At 42.6% G+C, this 25,126-nt stretch overlaps 1 protein-coding gene across 1 annotated transcript in view; it reads left to right on the top strand.

Annotated features, from left to right (window-relative positions):
* The window catches only part of defl (Integrator complex subunit 7), a 69,516-nt gene that overhangs the window by 29,889 nt on the left and 14,501 nt on the right, over window positions 1-25,126 (top strand). Inside the window, exons 11-14 of the mRNA XM_080266773.1 lie at window positions 4,095-4,243; window positions 4,696-4,829; window positions 12,795-13,005; window positions 22,359-22,613. Of these exons, the coding sequence (XP_080122899.1) occupies window positions 4,095-4,243; window positions 4,696-4,829; window positions 12,795-13,005; window positions 22,359-22,613 (749 nt within the window). The remainder of the gene's footprint in view (window positions 1-4,094; window positions 4,244-4,695; window positions 4,830-12,794; window positions 13,006-22,358; window positions 22,614-25,126) is intronic.

Here is a 25,126-nt window from a genome sequence, read left to right as displayed (position 1 = left end):
TGTTTCTTTTTATGTGGGGACCACACTGCTGGTGCATAGTGTAACCTGGAGCGGATCATGGCCATTCTCAATTTTTTTGTCATCTCCACATCCATGCAATGAATTGCTACTCTTATGTTAGTCAAGAGATTATTCGTCTCTCCAACTATCTTGTTAATGTGTTTTTCAAGTGACAAGTTATCCTGGACCAGCACTCTCAAGTCCCTCTCTTCTCTCGCATTTGTGATTGGTTCATTACCCATCAAAACTCAGTGATGGTCTCTTGGTACTTTTACCCATTTCCGTCATCATCATCATCAAATCTTGTGATGCCCCATGAGGAGAGTAGGAGCCCTGGGCTGTGCAAGTTGGTCTTGACATTTAAGACGAGAGTGACCACCCTCACTCATCCCTGAGTGGCATTTCGTGAGCAATAAACCCCAACCACTTCTTGGATATAAGCCTGCACTTGCTCATTCCAATTGGAGTGCCTAAATTACCCACTAAACCACCAGGTGCCATAATTTGGTTATATGGTTGCCAGTCAGCATAGTAAATGGTTTCCTGGTATACAGGAAACCATTTGACTTGTCACTTAGTGTAGAATCACCCGCAGACAGAAGGAAGAGGAAAGAATGAAAGAAAGAAAGAAAGACAGAAGAGGAAGGATGGAAAGAAGGAAGGAAGAGAGAAACTGGCAGCCTCCTGAGAGCAGCACTATGAATGGATGGTGAACACCCCCACCAACCACACTTTATCCATTTCCAATATTTTTTTTTTTTTTTCCCACTGAGTTTCATTTCCCACATTCAGCTCTAGTCATGAATCCTATCCAGGTCCTCCAGCAACATTTTGGTCTTCTTCAATTTCTACTCTTGTGATCTTCGCATCATCAGCGAACAGACCTGCATAAATGTTCATTCCATCTACCATATCATTTACGTAAATCAGGAACATTACGGGCGCTAACACTGACCTCTGTGGGACTCCACTTGTTACTTCCTTCCATCCAGACATCTTGTCTTTTATTACTGTTCCCATTTGTCTGTCTCTCAAGAAGTCTTTCATCCACTCTAAGAGGTTCCCCTTGAGTCCTCCTAAGTACAGTACAGTATTCCAATTTCCACATTAGTCGCATGTGGGGTACCTTGTCAAAGGCTTTCTCCATATCTAAATACACACAGTCCACCCAACTATCTCTTTTCCTTAGCTCATCTATCGCCTTTGAGTAGAAGCTCAACAAGTTGGAAACACACGACCCTCCACATCTGAATCCAAGCTGACTTTCTGCCAAAATATCCATCTCCTCCAGGTATTTTATCCATCTGTATTTTATGATTCTTTCACACAGTTTTGCTACAATGCTCGTCAGGGACACCTGTAATTCAGGGGTACTTCCTTGTTCCCCCCTTTATAAATTGTTACCACATTGGCCCTCTTCCATTCCTGAGGCACTTTCCCTTCTTCCAGAGAACACACAGTTAAGCTATGATTCTTATCTCCCATTTGTTCTCTGCATTCCTTTAGTATCCAATCAGAGATCTCATCTGGCCTGGGGTCTTCCTCGCATCTTGAGTTTCCAGCATATAATTTGTATACTTCCTGCACTTCAACCTTTACATCCTTTAACACTACATTTCTAGTCACTCCCTCCTCCTCTGCAGAATACTCTAGTGAGGACAGATTGGAAGCATTTGTTCATTATTTCAGCTTGCATAACTGCACTTTTATAGACATATCCTTCTACTTACGGCTTATTGATTCCTTCCTTTTGTTTCAGTTTGCCATTAACATACCTGTAAAACAGTTTAAGTTCTTCCTTACATTTTGTCAACTATACCTTTTTCGAAGTTTTCTTTCTTCCTGTGTGTGTGTGTGTGTGTGTGTGTGTGTGTGTGTGTGTGTGTGTGTGTGCGCACAAGCTCGCGCACACTAATGTTAGTTACAGTGGACTTGCCATTTACATGTTCCTTGTTTGCATTTTTCACCATTATGGTAACCCCAAGTGCTGCTTGCTCAGTGTTTATGTGGGATTTTTGTGGTTTATGTGATTTTGAGGGTTTTGAGGTCTAGCCTCAGCCTTCGAAGGGTGGAGGCACCCCCACCTCAAGCCCCTCAGCTATGGATCACCCTCCCCCCTCCATCTCAATACAACCTAGTCATCTCTGCTAGTTTCAAGGTGAGTTTAAATCTCCCCTGTTATTACCTTTATTCTTGTACAGTCAGTATTTAATATGCCCAGCAGTGGTCAGTGAGTGTATATATTAGTGGTACAGCTTTCAATAGGGCCATGATAGGGACTACATATTTAAAAATTTTTCAAGATCTTCCTCTCCCCATTAGCCGTATTATAATGGGTCGTATGGTACTGTTTACGTGTTCTTCTTTATGTACAGTACATGGCTTGTCAACCCCCAAATTAACCACATAAACAGTGAAGCCACCATACTTGTACGCTGTTGTGTAACCTGATGAATAACCAGTCTTATTGCATATCACACCTGTAGGAGGGTACAGTGAGTGTCTTTCTGCCAGAACAGATGAAATTGATCAGATAAATGGAAACTGAATGAACAGCTGTGACAGTGCACACATCTGGTAACCTTTATTTTCCAGCATGATCTGCTGCTCATAGCTGGCTTGTAGGTGTGGAAAGAAATTACTGATAAATTGGAGGAGTGTTACTGCTTCCCTCATATGTTGGTGCTGCAATGGATGTTTCCATTCCACCAGCCTTATAAAGAAGTAAAAGCATTCTTCATGCTAAAAGTAATTCTGTAATAACTGTGTTTTTTCATCTTGCAGTATAAATATAGGAACATGTGATGTACAGCTGCATGAGTAGAAGTGCACATAATCAGGATATATTGATGTATAGTTCTTGTTTGGTGGGTTTGCAGGAAACATACCATGGAAATCTGTGAAGTATGCGATAACACATTCACTTTGCTCATATAAATTCAGATCTAGATATCTTCAACAATTATTTTGTCCAAATAATGGCATAAGGGAGCTAAATCATTATTCATGTTTAGCTTATACAGTATACTGTATCTTGCTCATCAATGCATCCTCTGTGCATCAGTTTTCACCAATTCTAGTGCATATATACATATTTCCTCTTTAATAATAACAGCATACAGTATGTCTGGTTTATTAAACAGAAGAAACGTTCAAAATTTGCATGCTGTTAGTGCTTATGTAGCACATTCTCACTCAGTGTAACAACTGTCCTGGCATGGAAATGCCTGAACTGGGCTTTGCCAATGTTGTCAGTCCAGATTTTTTTATAGTGAGAATGATTGATGCTCAGGAATGTCTTCACCATTCACTCCCCTGAACTCATAAGTTTTATAAAATGGCTCTAAGATGGAGACACAGCATCAGCTGTGTAGGGAACCTGTCAGACAACTTCATATGGGTGATTGCTTACCTGCAGTCTGAGTCTGCTCATTCAGATTAACCAGAGTTGAGCAAGAACAGCTAGAGTTTTCAAGGCTTCTTGTGAAGGAAAATTCACCACAGGTGGTCCAGTTAAAAAACAGTGCCAGAAAAGATATATTTTTGATGCATAAACAGAAGTGCCCTCCTGTGTATTAATTATTTTTTGAACTGTATAGATTATAAGAATGAAGTTGGTCATTTGATTCCACAAAGCTGACATGTTTACTGTGGTCATCATAAAAGCCAGCTCTTAGTCCTCATATGTTTGATCATAGAAGCTGTTGTTGTTTGACCCCATCTGACTGGCAAAACAGACCTTTCAACCAGAGGTAGTCAATGACTCTTGTGAGGCTGTTCTTTAAGTACATCACAGTATATTGACCGTTAGGGATCCAACACCCCCATGTGGTAGACAGCATTTCACTAAGGTCAGATTAGGGTCCTTTTCATGGCAAGGTGCAGGGAAATATGAGGAGGTTTGGCTCCTACATGGACACTGCAGCTGTTCTGCCCAAAAAGTACACAGTAACACCATGTGTGGTCTCCTCATTAGCACTGGATGATGTTAGGGACTTAGAATAATAATGGTGATGATGATGATGGTGATGATGATGACAGTAATTATGAAAACAGATTCAGGATGATGATAATGATGATGTTTTTGTTTACAGTGTGTGGTTGTCAGCTGGTATGTGAGGCTTTGGCATCACTTGGTGGAAGTCGCAAGGATGTGCTTACCCCACACCTTCCTCCCATACTCAAGCTCATGCAGAAGCTTACCCATGAAGCCCCTCTTAATGCTCATAAGACAAAGCTCATGGTTAGTCTCTCTCTCTCTGTCTCTGTCTCTCTCTCTCTCTCTCTCTCTCTCTCTCATGAAGATCCTCTTAATGCCCTCAGTACAAACCAGTGGTTAGCTTTGCTTTTTATTTGTGCATTTGTATTTGATGATGATGTGTGGGGGGGGGTTGAGAATGGCAGTATGATTTTGTTGACCATTTCAGAGGGCATTGGGCATGCTTTTTGCATTTCTCCCAGTTTTGTACCATACTTATTTACTTTTTTGTTATTTTCTTGATCATGCTTCATCCATATTTTGGATGGGGAAAAAATTGTGACTAATGAAATTAATGGTATATGTGTGTTTTTATATTGTTTTTGACTCTGTGCATAGAATGAACAGTCAGTTCCCTTTGGCATTGCAGTCCTTTTGCGTGCCACACAAGTTGTCATATGTTAAGACTTTGGCGCTAATATTCCATTGCGCTACAGGTAACACTGGCCACACTAGTGCTGCAGGTGTACCATAGTCACGTATGGTCAGGGCCAGCTGAAGCAGTTGTTGTAGCCGCCAGTAAGTGTGTTAACCAGTGGGCTGCATTCTGCATTGCTAGACAGGCTTCAAGGTACAGTTTTGGATGAAAGTTCATGTACTACTAATATTTCATCTCTTGTACTTTTTTCACTTGCCTTTGGAGATAAATTTTCCTAGGCTGACAAAGGTTTGGAATGTTTTTCCACTCCAACATTTACCCCTTCTGCTTGGAAGTTTCTTATGCTGGCTGTGATGGTTGAACAAGGAACTGTTGACAGAAGTATTAATGAACAGTACAGAGCTCTCAAGATGAGTCTCTTGAGAGTTACTGATTAATTGTGTGGATGGACAAGGAGCCCTCCAAGACATAAGGCAACATGGTGGTAGAATGAAGGTGTAGAAGTTGCAGTTATGGAGAAAAGAAGACTTTACTAGTAATGGAAAAAGGGTGTTAACAATGGGGAATACTTAGCTGCCAAGCACAGGGCTAGAAAAGAGGTATACAGGACAAAATATGAGGCTCAGAGACTTTTACTGGATAACGTAAATAGTGCTGAAAAGAAGAATACTGTATTTAAGGTGGCAAATCAAATGAACAGGGAAAAAACATAGATATCATATGGGGGCACTGTGTGAGGAAAGATAAAAGGAAAGGTTGTGGTGGACAGTGAGGATATTAAAGACACCTGGAGAGAGCATTATAATCGCCTGCTGAATGAGAGGTTTGATTGGGATGGGAAAGGAAAAGTCAGCAGATCCAGTGTTTGGCCCTTTGCCTTTTGATTGATGCTGCTACTATCAGCAGGGCAATAGGGAGTCTGCAATTGGAGAAGGCAGTGGGAGTGTTTGAGTTGACTGCTGAAGGCCTGGGAGATATAGGAATGGGTTTGGTTACTGATTTGATAAATTTGTGTTATCCCAGCTGACTGGCTGAAAACCATGATTGTAAATGTGTATAAGGGGGGTGGTGTTACCCTGGAAAGAGGAAATTATAGAGGCATAAAACTTTTGGACCAGATAATGAAGGTAATGGAGAGAGTCATAGAAAGTATGATAAGGGAGAGAGTGAATATTGATAAAGTGCAGTTATGGTTTATGGCAGACAAAGGAACCACTGATACCATATTTATTGTCCAACAGCTTCATGAAAAATATATAGGAGAGAAAAGGGAGCTGTAACGTTGTTTTTGTTGTTTTGTGGTAAGCAATGGAAAGGTGAAGGGTGGAGTCATCAGCATATGAGTGAACAGCATTAGATTTACAGCTTAGAAGGTCATTAATGAATATAAGGAAGAGAGTTGTTGATAGGACAGAGCCCTGAAGAACACTGCTATTGATAGCTCTAGGAGAAGAATGTTGGCCATCTACAACAGCTGCTATAGAATGACCAGAAAGGAAGCCGATGACAAGATAGAAACCGTAAGAGGACAGTTTGGAAATTAAAGATTTATGCCAGACTTGATCGAAAGCCTTTGAGATGTCAAGTGCAGTGGCAAAGCTTTTGCCCAAAGTTTCGAAAGGAGGATGACCAGGAGTCTGAAAGGAAGGTGAGAAGATCGCCAGTGGAGCGTACATGACGGAACCCATGCTGATGGTCAGAAAGAAGGTTGTGGTAGGAAAGATTCTTTAAAAATTTTTTTATCAAAAATAGATTAAAAAACTTTTGAAACACAGGATGTTAATACAATTGGGTGATAGTTGGAGGGATGGGAATGGTCACCCATCTTTGGGACAGGCTGAATAAGAGCAAACTTCCAGCAAGAAAGAAAGGTGCAAGTTGATAGACAAAGATGAAAGAGTTTACCTAGGCAGGGTGTAGGCACAGAAGCACAGTTCTTGCATGTATCGGCCCTTGTCGCCTAGTGCTGGCTCTCCATGCTGCATGATTCCTAGTAGCCTCTCTGTTCAATCCCCTATTACCCTATCGTTGAGGTCACACTCTGTGACCCCGTCCCAGGTGTTTTTTGGTATGCCTTTCACAACTCCACTCTCACTGTTCACACTTCTTAGCCTCAGCATCCTGTTTCCATCCTCCTTCCTCTTCACATACCCAAACTGTCTCAGTCTACTTCTCATTACAACACTTACATATTCAGGTCTCAACTTTTCTTTCAACTTGTCATTGCAGTCCTAACTCCGCCACCCCAAGCCTGTCATGCAAGGACACACTACATATTCATTTAATCATGATCATCTCTGTATGGTTTGAGCCTGCAGATATCCTCTGCTTTTACTGCCCAGGTCTCATTACCACACAGCATTACACTCCAAATACATGCTGCAGACAAGGAGCCAGAGAAAATAGTTGTACACACTCCAAAGATGCAACTGTCAAATCTATCATTATACCATACATCCAACCCTCTCTGCTTGCTCACTCCTACACACAGTGCTGTTGAAGCCTACTGCAAGCTGCAGCCTACCTCAGATTTTACTGTACCTCCTGTGTACCTATTTGTTATAAAGTTAATAATGATGATAATGGTTTATTTGATTAATTTATTTAGGGTAAAATAAGGTAATTTCAGCATGGGATAGTTTCACTGCGATGCCAATAATTCTGATTCAAAGGCTCATAGCTCTGAAACTATTGCGTGGATTCGGCTTCTTTTGGGCTTAGGTTTTAGAGGAATGCCGACCTAATAAGGTCATGTGACGTTTTGATCCTTTGTGCAAAAAAATGGCATTTGAGGAATTATATTGTTTACTAAAAATTTTCAGCATTTATTGCATCAATAAAAAGGGGGGGGGGGCATTCTAATTACCCATTATTTACATGTTTCAGGCCATATTAGCATTCACCTCTCTGTTTCAGATAATTAAAAAATAATTTTATATTTTGGGAATGTGTGGTGAATTTGAATGGTAGCCTACCCTATGAGTCACGCTGCAGGCAGAAGAAAATGCTGCATAAATAGGTTTGCAAGAAAGTGAAGTCCTACACCAAGGACAACTTTGCTGCTGACACTGAGCTAGCTTAATTATTTTAGCTACTTGTGTTTGAGTGCTTTTATTCATTCACATGTTGAGTGAATTGTGTAGGGGAGTATTTCTTGGTTTGTTGGGTTGGGTAGGCTACAAGTTTCTCAAAAATTTTCTGTATGTAGGCCTATATTGCTGTGTATGTCTCTCCTCCTGCTAGGCTATAGGCCAAGGTGTTGCAGACTGTCCAGTAATTTAGATGGCAGACTTCTGTAGGGTAGCCTAATGTTTCTGGTAGGCCTAGCCTAACCTATGTAAGGAGCCTTGGTTAGTAATTAACCCAGGCTACACTGGGTATCAGAGTGAAGACTTCAGTTGGAGTACAGGTGACGAACAAGCCTAAACTGCATCTAGACAGCTGACCTTTGACAACGATGGCGAAGAACAGACAGACAGCCTGCTTTCACCACAGACCAACATCTAGCGACAAAGACTCCGACGAAGACATCCTACAAGGCATCCTATGGCACCATGTGTGCAACACACACTTTAGGAAAAGAGAGTAGGTTGATTACATATGAGTCTGGGGTAAATAGCAGACAGATAGACTATTTCCTGGTCAAGAAGGCCAATAGGTGGCTAGTGAGAGATGTTAAAGTTTTAGGGAGTGTGAGAGATATTAAAGTTACAAAGGGTGAGGAGTGAGTGCAGTTACTGATATGTGTCATGGTGATGAAAAAGAGGACCAATGCACCTATGAGGAAAGTATGGAAGTTTAAAAAACTAGCATTAAGGGATGCCTTCTGTAGCAGGATGAGTGGTGTGCTGGTTGAACAGGGAGCCATTGACAGAAGTGTTAATGAACAGTACAGAGGTCTTTAGAGTTAGAGAGTTACTGATGCAGTGTGGGGGAGGACAAGGGGCCCACCAAGACATAAGTAAATTAGTGGTGGAATGAGTGTGTAGAAACTGCAGTTAAGGAGAAAAAAAGGCTTTTCCAGGAATGGAAAAAGGGTGGTAACAAAGAGGAATACTTGGCTGCCAAGCATAGGGCTAGATAAGAGGTTTACAGGGCAAAGTTTGAGTCTCAGAGACCTTTATTTATAACCTAAGTAGTGTGGAAGGGAAGAATATGATACTTAAGGTGGCAGATCAGATGAAGAGGGAAAACAGAGATATCATAGGTGAACAGTGTGTGAAGAATGATGAAGGAAAGGTAGTGGTGAACAGTGGGGATATTAAAGATGCCTGGAGAGAGCATCATACCAGGTTGTTGAATGAAGAGTTTGGGACAGGGAAGGATTGGAGCCAGCAGATTCAGTGTTTGGCCCTTGGCTTTTGATTGATGTAGCTATTTTGAGTTGGGCAATAGGCAGGATGCAGTTGGGGAAGGCAGCAGGTGTGTCTGGGTTGACTGCTGAAATGTTGAAAGATTCAGGAGATAAAGGGGTGGGGTTAGTCACTGACTTGATAAATTTAATTAAATATGTGTTGTCCCAGATGATTGGTAAAGGAAGTGGTGAACAGTGGGGGATAGTAAAGATGCCTAGAGAGTCATGGCCTTTGATTGATGCAGCTACTGTGAGCTGGGCAGTAGGCAGGATGCAGGTGGGGAAGGCAGTAGGTATGTTTGGGTTGACTGCTGAAATGTTGACAGCCTCAGGAGATTCAGGAGTGGAGTTAGTCACTGACTTGATGAATGTATATCTATGAGCGTGTTGTCCCAGATGATTGGTTGAAGAGTGTAATTGTAAATGTGCACAAGGGGAAAGGCAGTGCCCTGGAAAGAGGAAATTATAGAGGCATAAAGCTTTTGGACCAGATATTGAAGGTAATGGAGAGAGAGAGTTTTAGAAGGTATGATTAGAGAAAGAATGAATATTGATGAGAAGCAGTTTCTGTTGATGCCAGGCAAAGGGACCATTGATGTTATATTCATTGTTCAGCAGCGTCAGGAAAAACATATAGGAAAGAAAAGGGATCCGTACTTTGTTTTTGTTGATTTGGAGATGGCCTTTGACAGAGTCCCTAGAGAGGTGGTGAAGTGGGGAATTAGAAAGCTTGGGATTGAGGAGTAGCTGGTTAGGGTGGTTATGGCTATGTATGTGAGTGCTCGCATGCAGGTAAGGGTGAATGGAGATTTGAGTGATGAGTTTTCCATGAATGTTGGTATGCATCAGAGGTCAGTCTTGAGCCCCTTATTGTTTATCATGGTACTTGAAGCCCTTTCACGTGGCTTCAGAAATGGACTCCTGTGGGAGATGTTGTATGCTGATGATTTGGTGTTGATTGCAGAGAATAAAAGGGAGGTGGAGGAAAGATTTAGGAAATGGAGAGATGGTATGGGACACAAGGGCTTGAGAGTAAATGCATATAAAACAAAGGTGATAGCATGAGAGGTCTGATGGCAGTATTGTAAAAGAAGAGAGAGATTGGCCATGTGCGATTTGCCACAAGGGCATGGAAGTAATTCCATCTTGTGCAGTGTTTGTGATAAGTGGGTTCATAAGAGATGTAGTGGTATTAGAGGTAGAATGCGAGATAATGCTGATTTCGTGTGTAGGGTGTGTCTGGGAGAGCATGCAGAGATTGTCAGGCTTGAACAGATTGATTTTGCTGGTTAGTCTCTTGAATGTGTGGAAGAGTTTTGATTCTTGAGAGACATGTTATGTGCTGGAGGTGGGGCTGGAGCTAGCTCTGTGGCTAGAGTGAAAAAGTTCAGGGAGCTGTTGCCTCTCCTGATATTGAGAGGGCTCTCCCTCTATGGCAAGGAATCTTTGTATGCAGCTTTTGTTAGGAGTGTAATGCTGTATGGTAGTGAGACCTGGGCAGCAAAGGAAGATGATATTCACAGGCTCAAACATACAGAAATGACGATGGTTCAGGTGGACGTGCAGTGCGTCCCTGAGTGCAAGGCCTGAGGGGCTAGGTTAATGGTGGAAGAGTTGAGAGGTAGGATGGGACTGAAGTGAATTGGTGTTGTGATGAGGAGAGATAGATTGAGATGGTTTGGGCACGTTGAGAGGATGGGGTATGATGATTGGGTGCAGAAAATTAGAAGTGTTGGAGGGCTGCAAGAGGTAGGCTGAAAAAGACCTGGGATAAAGTCATTGAGTGTGACCTCAATCAAGGCTGAGGGATTGAATAGGGAGGCTGCCAGAGATCAAGCAGCATGGAGAGCCTCCAGTAAGTGACCAAGGCCAACGCATGCAAGCATGTTAAAGCCTTTAAAAGCGAAACAAAATGAAACGAGATCCCAGCAAAATTACCCCGTCAGGCGAGGTAATTTCACCATGAGACACTTTTGTGTGATCATCATCTGGACCTCCTTTCCCACCGTAGGGCAGCATGAGGACCCTAGGGCAGAGCAGAGATAGAGAGAGAAATTAAATGAAGAATTGGTATGGGGTGGGGCATGTTCAGAAAACAAAACTCTGTTATGAAAAGCAAGATGCCCCTCTTACTAAAAGGGAAAGTATACAACCAGTGTGTCGTTCCTGTAGTGACTTATGGTTCAGAAACTTGGAGTATAACGAAATGTCTGGAAAGAAAATTAAGAAGTGCACAAGGAGGAATGGAGACGATAATGTTGGGCATAACCTGGATAGACTAGAAAAGAGCATCTTGGATAAGAGAACAAACAAATGTAGAAAATATTCTCAGCACTAAAAAAGAGGAAATGAGAAGAAATGGGCCTGGGCAGGTCATATATACAGAAGAAATGACAATGGATGAACAAAGGCAGCAACAGAATGGGAACCAAGAGATGGAGCTAGAGGAAGGGGTAGACCGATAACCAGATGAAGAGACGAAATCTGAAAGTTTGCTGGTCTGGGTTGGAACAGGCTAATGTCTGACCGGGCAGAATGGAAGCATTTGGGAGAGGCCTTTGTCCTGCAGTGGACTAACTCAGGCTGCCCATGATGATGATGATGATGATATATATATATATATATATATATATATATATATATATATATACAGTATATATACTGTATATGTTTTCAAAATCTGTGGCATGGGGCAAAATTTATTTTTGGCTAAAATGATTATAGGTATCTTTAGCAGATGGGTTAAATGTATAGCTAAAGCAGTGAAAATGTCAATATACCATATATGGCAGTTTGTATTTAGCAAAAAACACCATTCACAGTGAAATTACTCCATTGTACCCTATTGTATTTGCTTATACCTCTGCCAGCAAAGTTGTGGAAGGGTGGGTCATGGGCCAAGAAAGAATTGGTTAAGCTCGGGGGCAGATCCTGATCCAGAGTATCCCGCACAATATCTCTGAAGTTTCCATTGAATTTCGATGAAATTTGGTGGAAGGGTGGGCCATGGGCCAAGAAAGAATTTATTAAATTTTGTGGCAGATCCAGATCCTATGTATCCCTCACAGTATGTCCAAAAGTTGTCAATGAATTTCAATAAAATTTTGTGGCAGAGTGGGCCATGGGTCAAGGAATTAATTAAATTTGGGGGCAGATTCAGATCTTATGTATTCCACACAGTATCTCCATGGATCTGGATCCAGATCCTGCTTAATGGCAGTGGGATTGGCAGAAGTATGCACTGTCCGAGTGCTTTCTAGTTTACTTACTGTACTTGTTTATGTGGTAAGTGGGGGTGCTTACCATCCACTCACTTGATGTAGTGCTGCTTTGGGTGTCTGCCCTTTCCTCTCTTCCTTCCTTCCTCTTCTTTCTTTCCTTCATTCCTTCCTCGTCCTTCTGCCTAGTGGTGACTTTACCTTCGCTCTTCTGTCTTTCTTGCTTTCATTCGTTCCTCTTCCTTCTGCCTGTGGGTGACTCTACATTGAGTGACAAGCTATGTGGCCTCCTGTACTCCAGGAAACCATTTACTACACTGAGTGGTAACCATATAACCAAATTTTGGCACCAGGTGGTTAAGTGGGTATTTAAGGCACTCCATTCGGATCGAGCCAGTACAGGTTTATATCCAAGGGGTGGTTGGGGTGTATTGCTCATGCAGTGCCACTCAGGGATGAGTGAGGCTGGTCACTCTCATCTTAAATGTCAGGACCAACTTGCCCAGCCCCAGGCTTCTGTGCAACATGGGATTGGATGATGGATGGATAGATGGACTTGTTTATTTACCTACTCTATCCCTCCAGATATGGTCACCACAGCCTGGCATGTGGCATGTACAATGTACTGAGCTGGCGTGTGTGTTCAGATCAGCAACATTTCTGGGTTAGTGCACTGGCAGAATTGAGTGCTGGTGAAGCCAGCCCCACTAGCCAGAATCAGGGGGCCAGTGATGACCGTGCACATCTCCTTACTCAGGCCAACACTCATCTACATCGTGCCCTTTCATCACTTAAGGTGGGAGTCTTTGCATTGTCTTTGCCCTAGATATTTTCTGTAACCCATGAAAGGTGGGAGTCTGTTCCTTATCTTTGCCCCAACTATTTTCTGTGACCCAGGAAACCATGCATGGTGCTGGGTGGTAACAAATACAGTAATGGGATGATGTAGAGCCCACCATGGTGCCCATGTTAACTGAGTAGAGACACGCTGATGCAGCGTCCATCTTTGAACCAAACCACCACACTCTTCTCAGTACCTGACTGAGGCAGGGTATTATCTACTACAAAGGAACATTGGCTATTTGCATAGGATGGCTATGCAGGGATGATTGCTGGCCTGCAGTTGTTGAGTCTGTTGAGCCAGACAGACTGTTGTTACTTAACAATAACATCTACAATACCTCAACAGCATTCTTCCTTCTTCACTCAACCCTGTATTTCACAAACACACACATTTAAACATATAGCCATCACAGCCATCCAAATCCTATGGCCAAACAGTATCATTCTTCAAACAGTATCATTCTTGAACCATCACCAGACATTCATTCCTCAGAAACCACTCTACCCAGAGAGACATGAATACACCTAGCCAAACTACTGTACTGTGCAGCCAACATCATTTCATCACTGTGGATGGGTTTTGATAACCACTTGGGTCAGGGTGATGTCTTTTATAAATTTTCTCCTTATGTGTGTTCTGTCATCCCCATCCTTTTTGTCAAGCTGGCCTCCTGCCTTGTGTTGGCATGTGTCTCAGTGACAACTCCACCTGCCAAGCACCAGGAAGCTCCTATCCCTGGAAAAGAAACGGGAGATAAGTGGAAAGCCAGATGAGAAATGGAGTGTGAGTCAGGCAGAGGCAAAGGTGTAAATTAGTGCAGTATTGCCTCCTGTGCCACTAGACCACATGGGATTTATGCCACTAACCACACAGAATATACTCTGTCAAGAAACTCCCCTTCTACTCTGTGGTGAGTTTATTCCCCCTAATGACCTCTGCATTATTTCTGTCGTGAATGCCTCAAACGTCTCATGCTTGGTTAGGTCTGCTGTTTTCTTTCTGTCTGCCCTGCTAGCCTGCCTCACTCTGTCTAACTTGCCTCCTGGTGTCAGGTGTACTTTACAGTGTTAGTACAGTATTAAGTATTATTAATCACTGGTTTAAAATCTGTGATATTGATCTAATTTAAAAAAAAAAAAAAAAAAAAAAAAAAAACTAAAGGCATGTGAAATGTTCATAATGCCAGCTGAAAGAAAAATGTTCAATACACTTCACATCTGAAAGGACCTGACTGTACATGGGAAAAAGTAGGAAATATTTAACCCTCCAGTTTGAACAGTCAACCAAACAGTGTGCCGTATATCTGTTAATGTCCTCTTCATAACAAAGTTTACTATTGCAGCAGAACCAACAGGTTCATAAACGTACATACTGTATTTAATATTTATTCTTTAATGTACTGAACAAGTGAATTTGCATTTATTCTGCTGTACCATCATCACAGTAGTGATGAAGTGTGTACATGATTGTGACACTAGCATAAAAGTTAAGTTACTGGGAAAAATGTCAACACATGATAACATTTACTCACGAGTTCCACCAGGCTTAATGCTTATGTACCATACAGCCATGAGCAAAATGTGTATTTCATGACTAGCTTGGTCTGTTGTTGGGGTTACCTAAATTGTTGTTGTCATAGCAGTATAAATTACACAAGATTAGTGTAAAAATGAAGAATATTCTGTTGTTTAAGGAGGAACATGAAATATTCACTGCTGGAAGAAAATAGTCTGTTAACTTCTACTTATGGCTGTAAACAAGCACCGTCAGACTGGCACTTCTTGTATCCTAACATGCACACAGCCACTGACTGCTAAACATAAGTGTAACATCATCTCTTATGTCAAGACAAGTGAAATATGTTAATGTAAGGTTTGTGTATGTTTCATGTACATTTTTGTTGGAACTACAGTGCTAAACTGATTGGCTGAGACTCTTTCATCACTACAGTGACATTTTATTATGGTTATTACAGTATTCAAGGCTGTTTTTCTTTGTCTGAACAGTTGTACAGTACAGTTATAGGGTTTTATATGGGATTAGACCCCCCCCTTGTGGGGGGAGGTTGGGACTTGGGAAGGGCATTACATCACTATCCCTCAGTACATCAACTAATGGCATGTCCTTGGCACCTTCATGCTGGTTGCAAGAGAATTTACCGTGCAGTGAATCTTTATATGATGGATTTTCTTTCAAACACATTCTTGTCATAAAACGAGGGCTTTCCAGTATATCCTTGGAGCTAATACTGTATAACCACTTACTTAAAAAGATGTTCTGGTACAAGGTCTGCCCACAAAGAAACAGAACCATAAGCCTTAATCCCGTACGGGGTGGCCACAAACAAATTGCCTCCACGTCACCCTGTCCCTCGCCATTTCACTTCCCACTCCCAACTTACACCCCCTTCTCTCATATACCTCTCCACTCCATCCCGCCATCTTATCCTTGGCCTCTCTCTCCCCCCCTCCACCTCACTCACATACACTCTCCTCATCAGTCTCTCACCCTCCATCCTCTCCACATGGCCAAACTACCTCAGTGTGTTCCTCCTAATGCTTCCTATCACATCCACATCCACACCACAATCCTCCTTTATATCCTCATTTGTCAGCCTGTCTCTCCATGTGACTCCACAGGCTCCTCTTAAATAACTCATTTCCACTGCTCTCACTCTTGACTTCCGTCCCTCCAACAAGGTCCAAGCTTCACTTCCATATGTTAGAGTTGGTATCACAATACTGTCATGTAGTAGCTTTTTCACTTCCATGCTCGCTTTCCTGTTTCTTATCACTGCTTTCAAAGAACCAGCAACCTTTCTTCCTTGTTGTACCCTTTCAAGCACTTCACCCTCCAAACTTCCATCCTTACTCATCACACTACCCAAGTACTTAAACATACTCACTTTTTCCATTTCCTCACATCCAACCTCACTGTATATTCACTGACTTCACCTCTCTCAAAGACCATCACTTTACTCTTCCCTACATTCACCTTTAGATTCCGTTTCTTACACACACTCCCAAACTCATCCACCAAGCCTTGCAGCTCCCCTTCGTCTTCACTCAACAATACAGTATCATCTGCAAACAACAGTACAGGGAGTTTCCAAACATTACCCTCTCTCACCAGGGCCACCCCAACATCCACTGCCTTACCTTGTACCTCTTTTATTACCCCATCCATGTACAGATTGAACAACCATGGAGACATGACATATCCCTGTTTCAACCCAACCTTCAAAGAGAAAAATTCACTCAGTTCACCATCCACACGCACTGCAGCCTTAGCACCATCATACATATGCTTCACAGCATTCAGCAATTTCCCATCTACTGCATATATTCTTAATACTTTCCACAATCCTTGACTATCCTCCCTGTCATATGCTTTCTCCAAATCCAAGAAGGCCGCCCACAACTTCTTTCCCTTCTCTAGAAACTTTTCCACTAAAGATCAAAGAATGAATATTTGATCTACACAACCTCTCCCCTTCCTAAAGCCTCCCTGTTCTTCTCCAACTAATTCCTCTGTTTTTTCCTTAACTCTGTCAATAAGTATCCTACCATACACTTTTCCTATTGCACTAAGAAGACAAATGCCCCTATGATTACCACACACTTTTTTTTCCCCTTATCCTTTGTACAAGGGAATAATTATACCTAACTTCCAATCCTCCGGGACTCTACCTTCCTCCCAGGCCAATCTGCACATCTTCCACATCCATTCTACCACTATCTCTCCTCCATGCTTCAGCATTTCACCACACACTCCGTCAATTCCTGGGGCATTCCCCAATTTGACTTTCTTCATTGCTTCCACAACTTCTATCCTACTGACTTCTTCCTGTTTTCTCACCCCCCTCCTTCTCCCAGCCATTCCCCAACCACTTATACTCGCATTACTTCCATCCTCTGTATTCAGTAATTCCTTTAACCCCTTAACCGCGGGGCGTCACTTTCGTGACGCTTGGGAGCAAGGGATCATACCGCGGGGCGTCGCTTTTGTGATTCTGTGTTATTTTGAATTCACCCGGGCTTCCAAGTGGGGGCTTGTATCATCTATCGGTACTGCCAATGTCCAACACTAGTCAGCACTCCTAATCTCATCTGTACTCCCATCCATTGTTGACAATTTAGCCATTTCTCCCCGTTCTTGACTCCCCTCCCTACCCCCCCTCCATTACCCTGTCCTCTCGCCTGCCCGGCCGTGCTACGCTAAGTAAATCTTCCCTGGAATTTTTCACTGATTTCATCCATTGAAATAAGCCCTATGTCCTATTCTTATACCAAATAATATATACAAGAAAGAAATAAGGTAAGTGAGAGTGCCATACACCTGGAATTGGCTAATTATCACCTGACAACACCTCACGTGACTCGTTCGCTAATTTTCGCTGTTTTTTTCCCCTTGAAATATGCCCTATAATCTATTTTCGTAATAAATATACATGTAAGGAGGGAAGGGAGAACCCTAAGTGATATTTACATTCACCTGGAACTACCTAATTTATAATGTATTGTCTAGATTTCCTGCCAATCATATCAGTGCTAGACAAAGCTGTTTCAAGATATAACATTGGTAGCTCTGAATATATATATCTCCTAAGTAGGCCTCTAATCTATTTTCGTAATAAATATACATGTAAGGAGGGAAGGGAGCAACCTAAGTGATATTTACATTCACCTGGAACTACCAGATTTATAATGTATTGTCTAGATTTCCTGCCAATCATATCAGTGCTAGACTTAGCTGTTTCAAGAAGTAATATTGGTAACTCTGAATAACCCCTAGCAGGCCTCTACGCTGGTGGTCCTCCGTTATCACTCAGTTCTCTCTCAACTTCCGAGCGAGAGTACGTATGTTTCTTCTTGCTGACTTCAAGGCCTTTTTTCACCCCCATGCAAATGGCCCTGTGACCTTTACCCCCTACTAAACCTCGTGTGGAAAGAGGTAAAGGGCTGACAATTGATAAAAGAGTGACTACGATCTTTCTATTGAGTAAAACAGTGCAAGTGGAACTGTAAATAATGTGTAAATAATGTGTAAACAGCAAGTGAAAGTAATGAATGTAAATATACGTGAACAATGGAAAATAGTTTTATAAGTTATTTCAAGTGACAGTGCACAACACAGTGTAAATAAAATAGAAATGTAAATAACGTAAATAAAATAGAGAACGTAAATAGAAATGTAAATGAGTAGTATTATAAGAATACGAGTATATACCCTAGGAGTAATGAAAGTGAAAGTTTCACTCTAGCATGTCTGAATGCTATGAGTTATGAGAGTGAAGATGAAAGTGACATTCACTCTCAATGTCAGTATACAGGACGAGAAAGTGAATGCTACGTATTTTACTGAAAGAAATTGAATCCCTACAGTGACAATAAACTAATACTACTGAAGGAAACTTATGGATAAAGACTATAGATATATATAAGTGTTATATAGTAATAGAAATATAAAGTGTGAGGGGTTTTATGAATAATAAATGACAGACTACCAAGAGCGAACTAGTGCCAGTGCGACGATCAGACGCGCTCGTAATTTCCATTGCTTTCACAGTTTTTTTTTTTTTAGTATGGATCCCAAACTACTTGAAAATTGTAGAATAGTGTTTATAGTGTTTGTATCTGGCTGTGGTAATCATATTACGGGTTGTCGGGAAGTGTAAAGTGGAGACTTCGTTACCCTACTTCAGAGGTCTCCACAAGTCCTACGGTAACTGACGAAGGCTCAACAATCATTCCAGGAGAAAGCTGAAGGTATGTGCCATAAGCATATATAATTTTATTATTCTAGAACTAATAACTGATTTTTGGCAAATATTTTTTGAGAGTCTGTCGGAGCCCAAATAACCCCGCGGCAGACGCAAGTCATTGGTAAACAAGCCCGCGGTGTAGGGGTTAAGTGTTCTCTCCATCTGCTCACTTTTTCTCCCTTCTCCACTAGTAATCTACCATTTTTATCATTCACTTCCCTGCTAACTTCACTGCCACCCTGTCTTACTTTCTTCACCTCTTTCCAGAACATTTTCTTACAGTCCCTCCACTTTACACTCAAATTCCTTCCAAATTCCTCATCCACTCTCTTCTTACTCTCTCTTACTAATCTTTTCATTTCTCTCTTCCTTTCTACATATAACTCTGTCTTCCGCCTCTCAACTTCTTCCAAGCCCCTATTTCTCATCCATTCATTGTATGCTTCCTTCTTTTGTGCCACAGCCTGTCTCACCTCTTCATTCCACCATGCTGTTCCTTGCACCCCCCCTTCGTCTTCTCTTCACCCCACACATCACATCACATGCTGCACATATTTTTTCTGTGAATACCCTGCACACACCTTCCACTTTCCCCATCGTTTCGTTTTCGTTTTGTTTTTTAAAGGCTCCAACATGCTTGCATGTGTCGGCCTTGGTCACCTAATGGCGGCTCTCCACGCTGCACGATCCATTGCAGCCTCCCTGTTCAGTCCCTTAACCCTAAGGTCACACTTAATGACCTCGTCCCATGTCTTTCTTGGTCTACCCTTCATAACCCCACCCCCAATATTAACACTTTTCACCTTCCTCACCCAATTATCATCCCCCATCCTCTCCACATGTCCAAACCACCTCAATCTACCTCTCCTCATCACAACACCAATACACTCCAGTCCCATCCTACCTCTCAACTCTTCCATTGTAAACCCAGCCCCTCCAGGCCTTGGATGCAGGGACGCACTGTACATCCACCTAATCATTGTTATTTCTGTACGTCTGAGCTGGCGAATGTCTTCCTCCTTCACTGCCCAGGTCTCACTGCCATACAGCATTACACTCCTAACACATGCTGCATACAAAGACCCCTTAGCACGTAGGGAGAGCCCTCCCATTGTCAGGAGAGGCAAGAGCTCCCTGAACTTCTTCCAACCACTTCTCACCCTAGCCACAGAGCTAGCTCCAGCCCCACCTCCAGCACACAACATGTCTCCCAAATAACAAAACTCTTCCACATACTCAAGAGATTCACCAGCAAGTTCAATCCTTTCACGTCTGACAATCTCCACCTGCTCACCCCGGCACGCCATACACATAAAATCAGCATTATCTCGCAGTCTACCTCTGATACCACTGCATCTCTTATGCACCCATTTATCACCCACACCGCACAAGATGGAATTACTTCCCACGCACTTGTGGCAAACTGCACATGGCCACTCTCCCTCGTCTTTGACAGTACCACCACCAACCCTAGATATCATCACTTTTGTTTTATCTGCATTTACCCTTAAACCCTTTTGCCCCATACCATCTCTCCACTTCCTAAACCTTTCCTCCGCCTCCCTTTCATACTCTGCAATCAACACCAAATCATCAGCATACAACAACTCCCACGGGAGTCCATTTCTAAAGTCACGTGAAAGGGCTTCAAGTACCATGATAAACAACATGGGACTCAAGACTGACCCCTGATGCACACCAACATTCACGGAAAACTCATCACTCAAATCTCCATTCACTCTCACCTGGGTGTGAGCACCCACATACATGGCCATAACCACCCTAACCAGCCACTCCTCCAAGCCAAGCTTTCTCATTGCCCACTTCACCACCTCTCTAGGGACTTTGTCAAAGGCCTTTTCCAAATCAACAAAAACAAAATAAAGATCCCTTCTCCTACCAATATATTTTTCCCGAAGCTGTCGAACAATGAATATGGCATCAGTGGTCCCCCTACCTGGCATAAACCCAAACTGCATCTCATCAATATTCACTCTTTCTCTAATCATACCTTCTAAAACTCTCTCCATTACCTGCATTATCTGATCTAAAAGCTTTATACCTCTATAATTTCCTCTTTCCAGGGCATCACCCTTCTCATTATACACATTTACAGTTACACTCTTCAGCCAATCATCTGGGACAACACACTCATAAATAATCCTATTTATCAGGTCAGTGACTAAACTCACCCCTATATCGCCTGAGGCCTTCAACATTTCGGCAGTCAACCCAGACACACCTGCTGCCTTCCCCACCCTCATCCTTCCTATTGCCTCACTCACAGTAGCAGTATCAATCAAAGGCCAAGGGCCAGACACTGGATCTGCTGGCTCCAAACCTTCCCTGTCCCAGTCAGTCTCCTCATTGAACAACCGGTTATAATGCCCCATCTGCTCCAATTAATATTTACCCAGTCGTTCCGCTACTTCTCTCTTATATTCTGCCTTTTTCTCATCCTCTTGTATAGTGCAAAAAATTCTCCCCAAATGCCTGTTGCAACATCTGAAAAGTGTTCGTAAGTGTTTTCCCAATTTGAAACAGAATTTTACGCAACCACATCGCTCTTCGAGATCTTTCATTGTTTGCCTTGCAACAAATTGCCAAGTGCACTAAACACTCACTCACTCAAGTGCATGTACCGCAGTGACTAAGTGACGTGGTGTGATGCAGCTAGTCTTAGGCAAGAGCTCAAGGTCACTGCTACACAGCGCTCTCATCATGATCTTGCTACACCGGCTAGTTAGTGTCACTATTTAAAAAGTTTGGTTCCTCTTTGAACAGACCTCATATGTGTATAGGCTGACAGTACAGACAATTAACCTATGACATACAGGTATACTTCAATATACGATACCCCTAGATGCGATACTTTGGCTTAACAAGGGGTGTAGAAATACCACCATACTCCGCCTAACGATGGCCAAACCCCGGTTTAACGATGGGTTTTTAGTTTTTTTTAATTATTTTGATGACATTTTAGACTAAAATTTTGTTTAAGGTGAATTATAAACTGTTTTTAGACTTAGATTAATGTGTGTTAGCCATAGGTGGGGTGAACATTGTCATTTTGGGGTACAGTTTACTAAGATGATCTTTTCCAGACTTATATTTGATGATTTTCAGATTTTATTTGTTGGTTTTAGTTAGTTATTTACAGGTGCTAGGCTTAGGTTAGTTTCTTTTACAGCTGTTAGGCCATTTAGATTGGCTTTAAATTTGTTTTGGGACTTATTTGGGTGGGTTTTGGACTTGATTGGGGGGGGAAACCCAAGCCTGAAAAATGCTTATCATTACTTTACATGCTATATCTTTGTCGATATACGATACCCTGCCTAACAATGGGTTTTTACGTAACCAATTGCATCATTAAACCGGGGTATACCTGTATTGCCAGGAATACATTTGTCTTCAAGCAGAAACATTTGTTTATCACACTTAGTTCCTCCATGCCTTTCCAGTCCTCCATTTCCTCTCTCCTTCATTCCTTTCTCCTTTCCTTCCACCCTTCACTCCATATTGACACTTCACATATTTACAGGCAGCCAGCACTGCAAGTCAACCAATGACGTTCTGCCAAGAGTACGTTCGTCTGCGAGCAGAAACATTCATGTGTCACGCTCAGCTTCTGCATGCGTGCCTGTCCCTACGCACAGCCCCACCCCCCGCCATCGCAGCCTCCCTGGCCACCTCAGCCCGGGACGACCTTCTCAGGTGTGGCAGAGTCTCACAGCAGCTGGCTAAGAGTGCACGGGACTTCAATAACCTGGCCTCTCAGTATGGCACGCTTTACCAGGTAATCATTAATGTTTTTGTTGTTTTGTTGTTGTTGTTATTATTATTATTATTATTATTATTATTATTATTATTATTATTATTATTAGATCTTTAGTGGAAAAGTTTCTAGAGAAGGGAAAGAAGTTGTATGCGGCTTTCATGGATTTGGAGAAAGCATATGACAGGGTGGATAGACAAGGATTGTGGAAAGTATTAAGAATATATGGAGTAGATGGGAAGTTGTTGAATGCTGTGAAGGGTGTGTATGATGGTGCTGGGGCTGCAGTGCATTTGGATGGTGAACTGAGTGAATTTTTCTCTTTGGAGATTGGGTTGGAACAGGGATGTGTCATGTCTCCATGGTTGTTCAATCTGTACATGGATGGAGTAATAGGAGAGGTGCAGGGTGGGGTGGTGGATGTTGGAGTGGCCCTGGTGAGAGAGGGTAGTGTTTGGAGCCTCCCTGTGCTGTTGTTTGCAGATGATACTGGGTCGTTGAGTGAAGACGAGGGGGAGCTGCGGGGCTTGGTAGATGAGTTTGGGAGAGTGTGTAAGAAGCGGAATCTGGGGGTGAATGTGGGGAAGAGTAAAGTGATGGTCTTTGAGAGAGGTGAAGTCAGTGAATGTGCAGCGAGGTTGGATGGTGGGGAGTTGGAAAATGTGAGTGCATTTAAGTACTTGGGTGGTGTGATGAATGAGGATGGAGGTTTGGAGGGTGAAGTGCTTGAAAGGGTGCAGCAGGGAAGAGAGGTTGCTGGTTCTTTGAAAGCAGTGATAAGAAGCAGGGAAGTGGGCATGGAAGTGAAAAAGTTGCTGCATGGCAGTGTTGTGATACCAACTCTAACGTATGGAAGTGAAGTGTAGACGTTGTTGGAGGGACACAAGTCAAGAGTGAGAGCAGTGGGGGTGAGTTATTTGAGGGGAGCCTGTGGAGTCACATGGAGAGACGGGCTGATGAATGGGGATGTGGGGGAGCGTTGTGGTGTGGATGTGGATGTGACAGGAAGCGTTATGAGGAACACACTGAGGTGGTTTGGCCATGTGGAGAGGATGGAGGGTGAGAGACTGATGAAGAGAGTGTATGTGAGTGGAGTGGAGGGGGGAAGAGGGAGGGGGAGGCCGAGGATGAGATGGAGGGATGGGGTGGAGAGGTATATGAGAGAGGGGGGTGTGGGTTGGGAGCGGGGCAGTGAAATGGTGGGGGACAGGGCGATGTGTAGGCGATTTGTTTGTGGCCACCCCAAACGGGATTGAGGCGTCTGTCAATAGGTAGATAGATAGATAGATTATTATTATTATTATTATTTTTACTGCATCATAATCATCATCTAATCCTGTGTTGCCCCATGAGGAGCAAAGGAGCCCGAGACTAGGCAAGTTAGCCCAGACATTCAAGGTGAGAGTGACCAGTCTCACTCATCCCTGAGTGGCATGCAATAAACCCCGACCACCCCTTGGATATAAACCTACACAGGCTCAGCCTGATTGGAGTGCCTTACTTACCCACTAAACAGTCATTGTGTTTTTTATTACTGTTGTTATTGTTAGTAGTATTTTATTACTACTGTACTCTGAAAATAGAAAGTTATTCTGGAAAGAGATGCAGTAATGTAGAAGTAACAGCAGAAAGAAATGTGAAGGCGTGAAGGATGTAGGTGGTAGATTATTAACCCATGGGGATGAAGTAACGACCAGATGGAAAGAATATTTTGAAAGCCTGATGAATGGGAATAGAGCGAGCAGAGCCACTGTAAACATGATTGGTTTTGGGGTGTGCAGAGAAGGAATGCAGTATCAGGAAACGTGACAGTCACACAGGTGAAGAGCGCTGTGAAGCGGCTGAAAAATGGGGAGGTAGCCTGGGCTGATGAGGTGTATGCAGAGATGATTAAGTGTAGTGGGGAGAGCGGAATGAAGTGCATGTTGGAGATATGTAAGAAGGCATGGACGAGTGAAACTGTGTCAGCTGAGTGGAAAAAAGCTGAGACTGTACCCCTGTACAAAAATAAGGGTGAGCAGCGTGAGTGCAAGAATTATCGTGGCATAAGTTATTGAGTGTGGTAGGGAAGGTTTATGGAAGAATTATTATAGAGAAAGTAAGAGAGATGTCAGAAGTCCGAGTGAATGAAGAACAAGGTGGCTCTAAGAGTGGCAGAGGATGTATGGATCAAATATTTGCAGTAAGAAAGATAGTGGAGAAGGCTTGTGAGAAGGACAATAAGGTGTGTATGGCATTCATGGATCTGGAAAAAGCATACGGCAAAGTAGAGAGAGAAGGATTGTGGAAGGTTTTGTGCATGTATGATATAGATGGTAAGCTGCTAGATGCCTTCAAGAGTTTTTATGGTGGTAGTGAAGCATGTGTAAGGATAAATGGGCATCTAAGTGAATGGGTCACGATCGATGTGGGCGTGCAGCAAGGTTGTGTGATGTCCCCCTCGTTGTTCAATATATATGGATGGGTGATGAGATAAGTAAAAACACAAGTAATGGAGAGGGGGGATGGCATTGGCAATGATTGGTGATGGGTGA

This window comes from Coenobita brevimanus, chromosome 22 (assembly GCF_032717465.1).
Source record: "Coenobita brevimanus isolate Jiangsu-jjx chromosome 22, ASM3271746v2, whole genome shotgun sequence".
NCBI lineage: Eukaryota > Metazoa > Arthropoda > Malacostraca > Decapoda > Coenobitidae > Coenobita > Coenobita brevimanus.
This window is presented reverse-complemented; position numbering and strand designations above follow the sequence as displayed.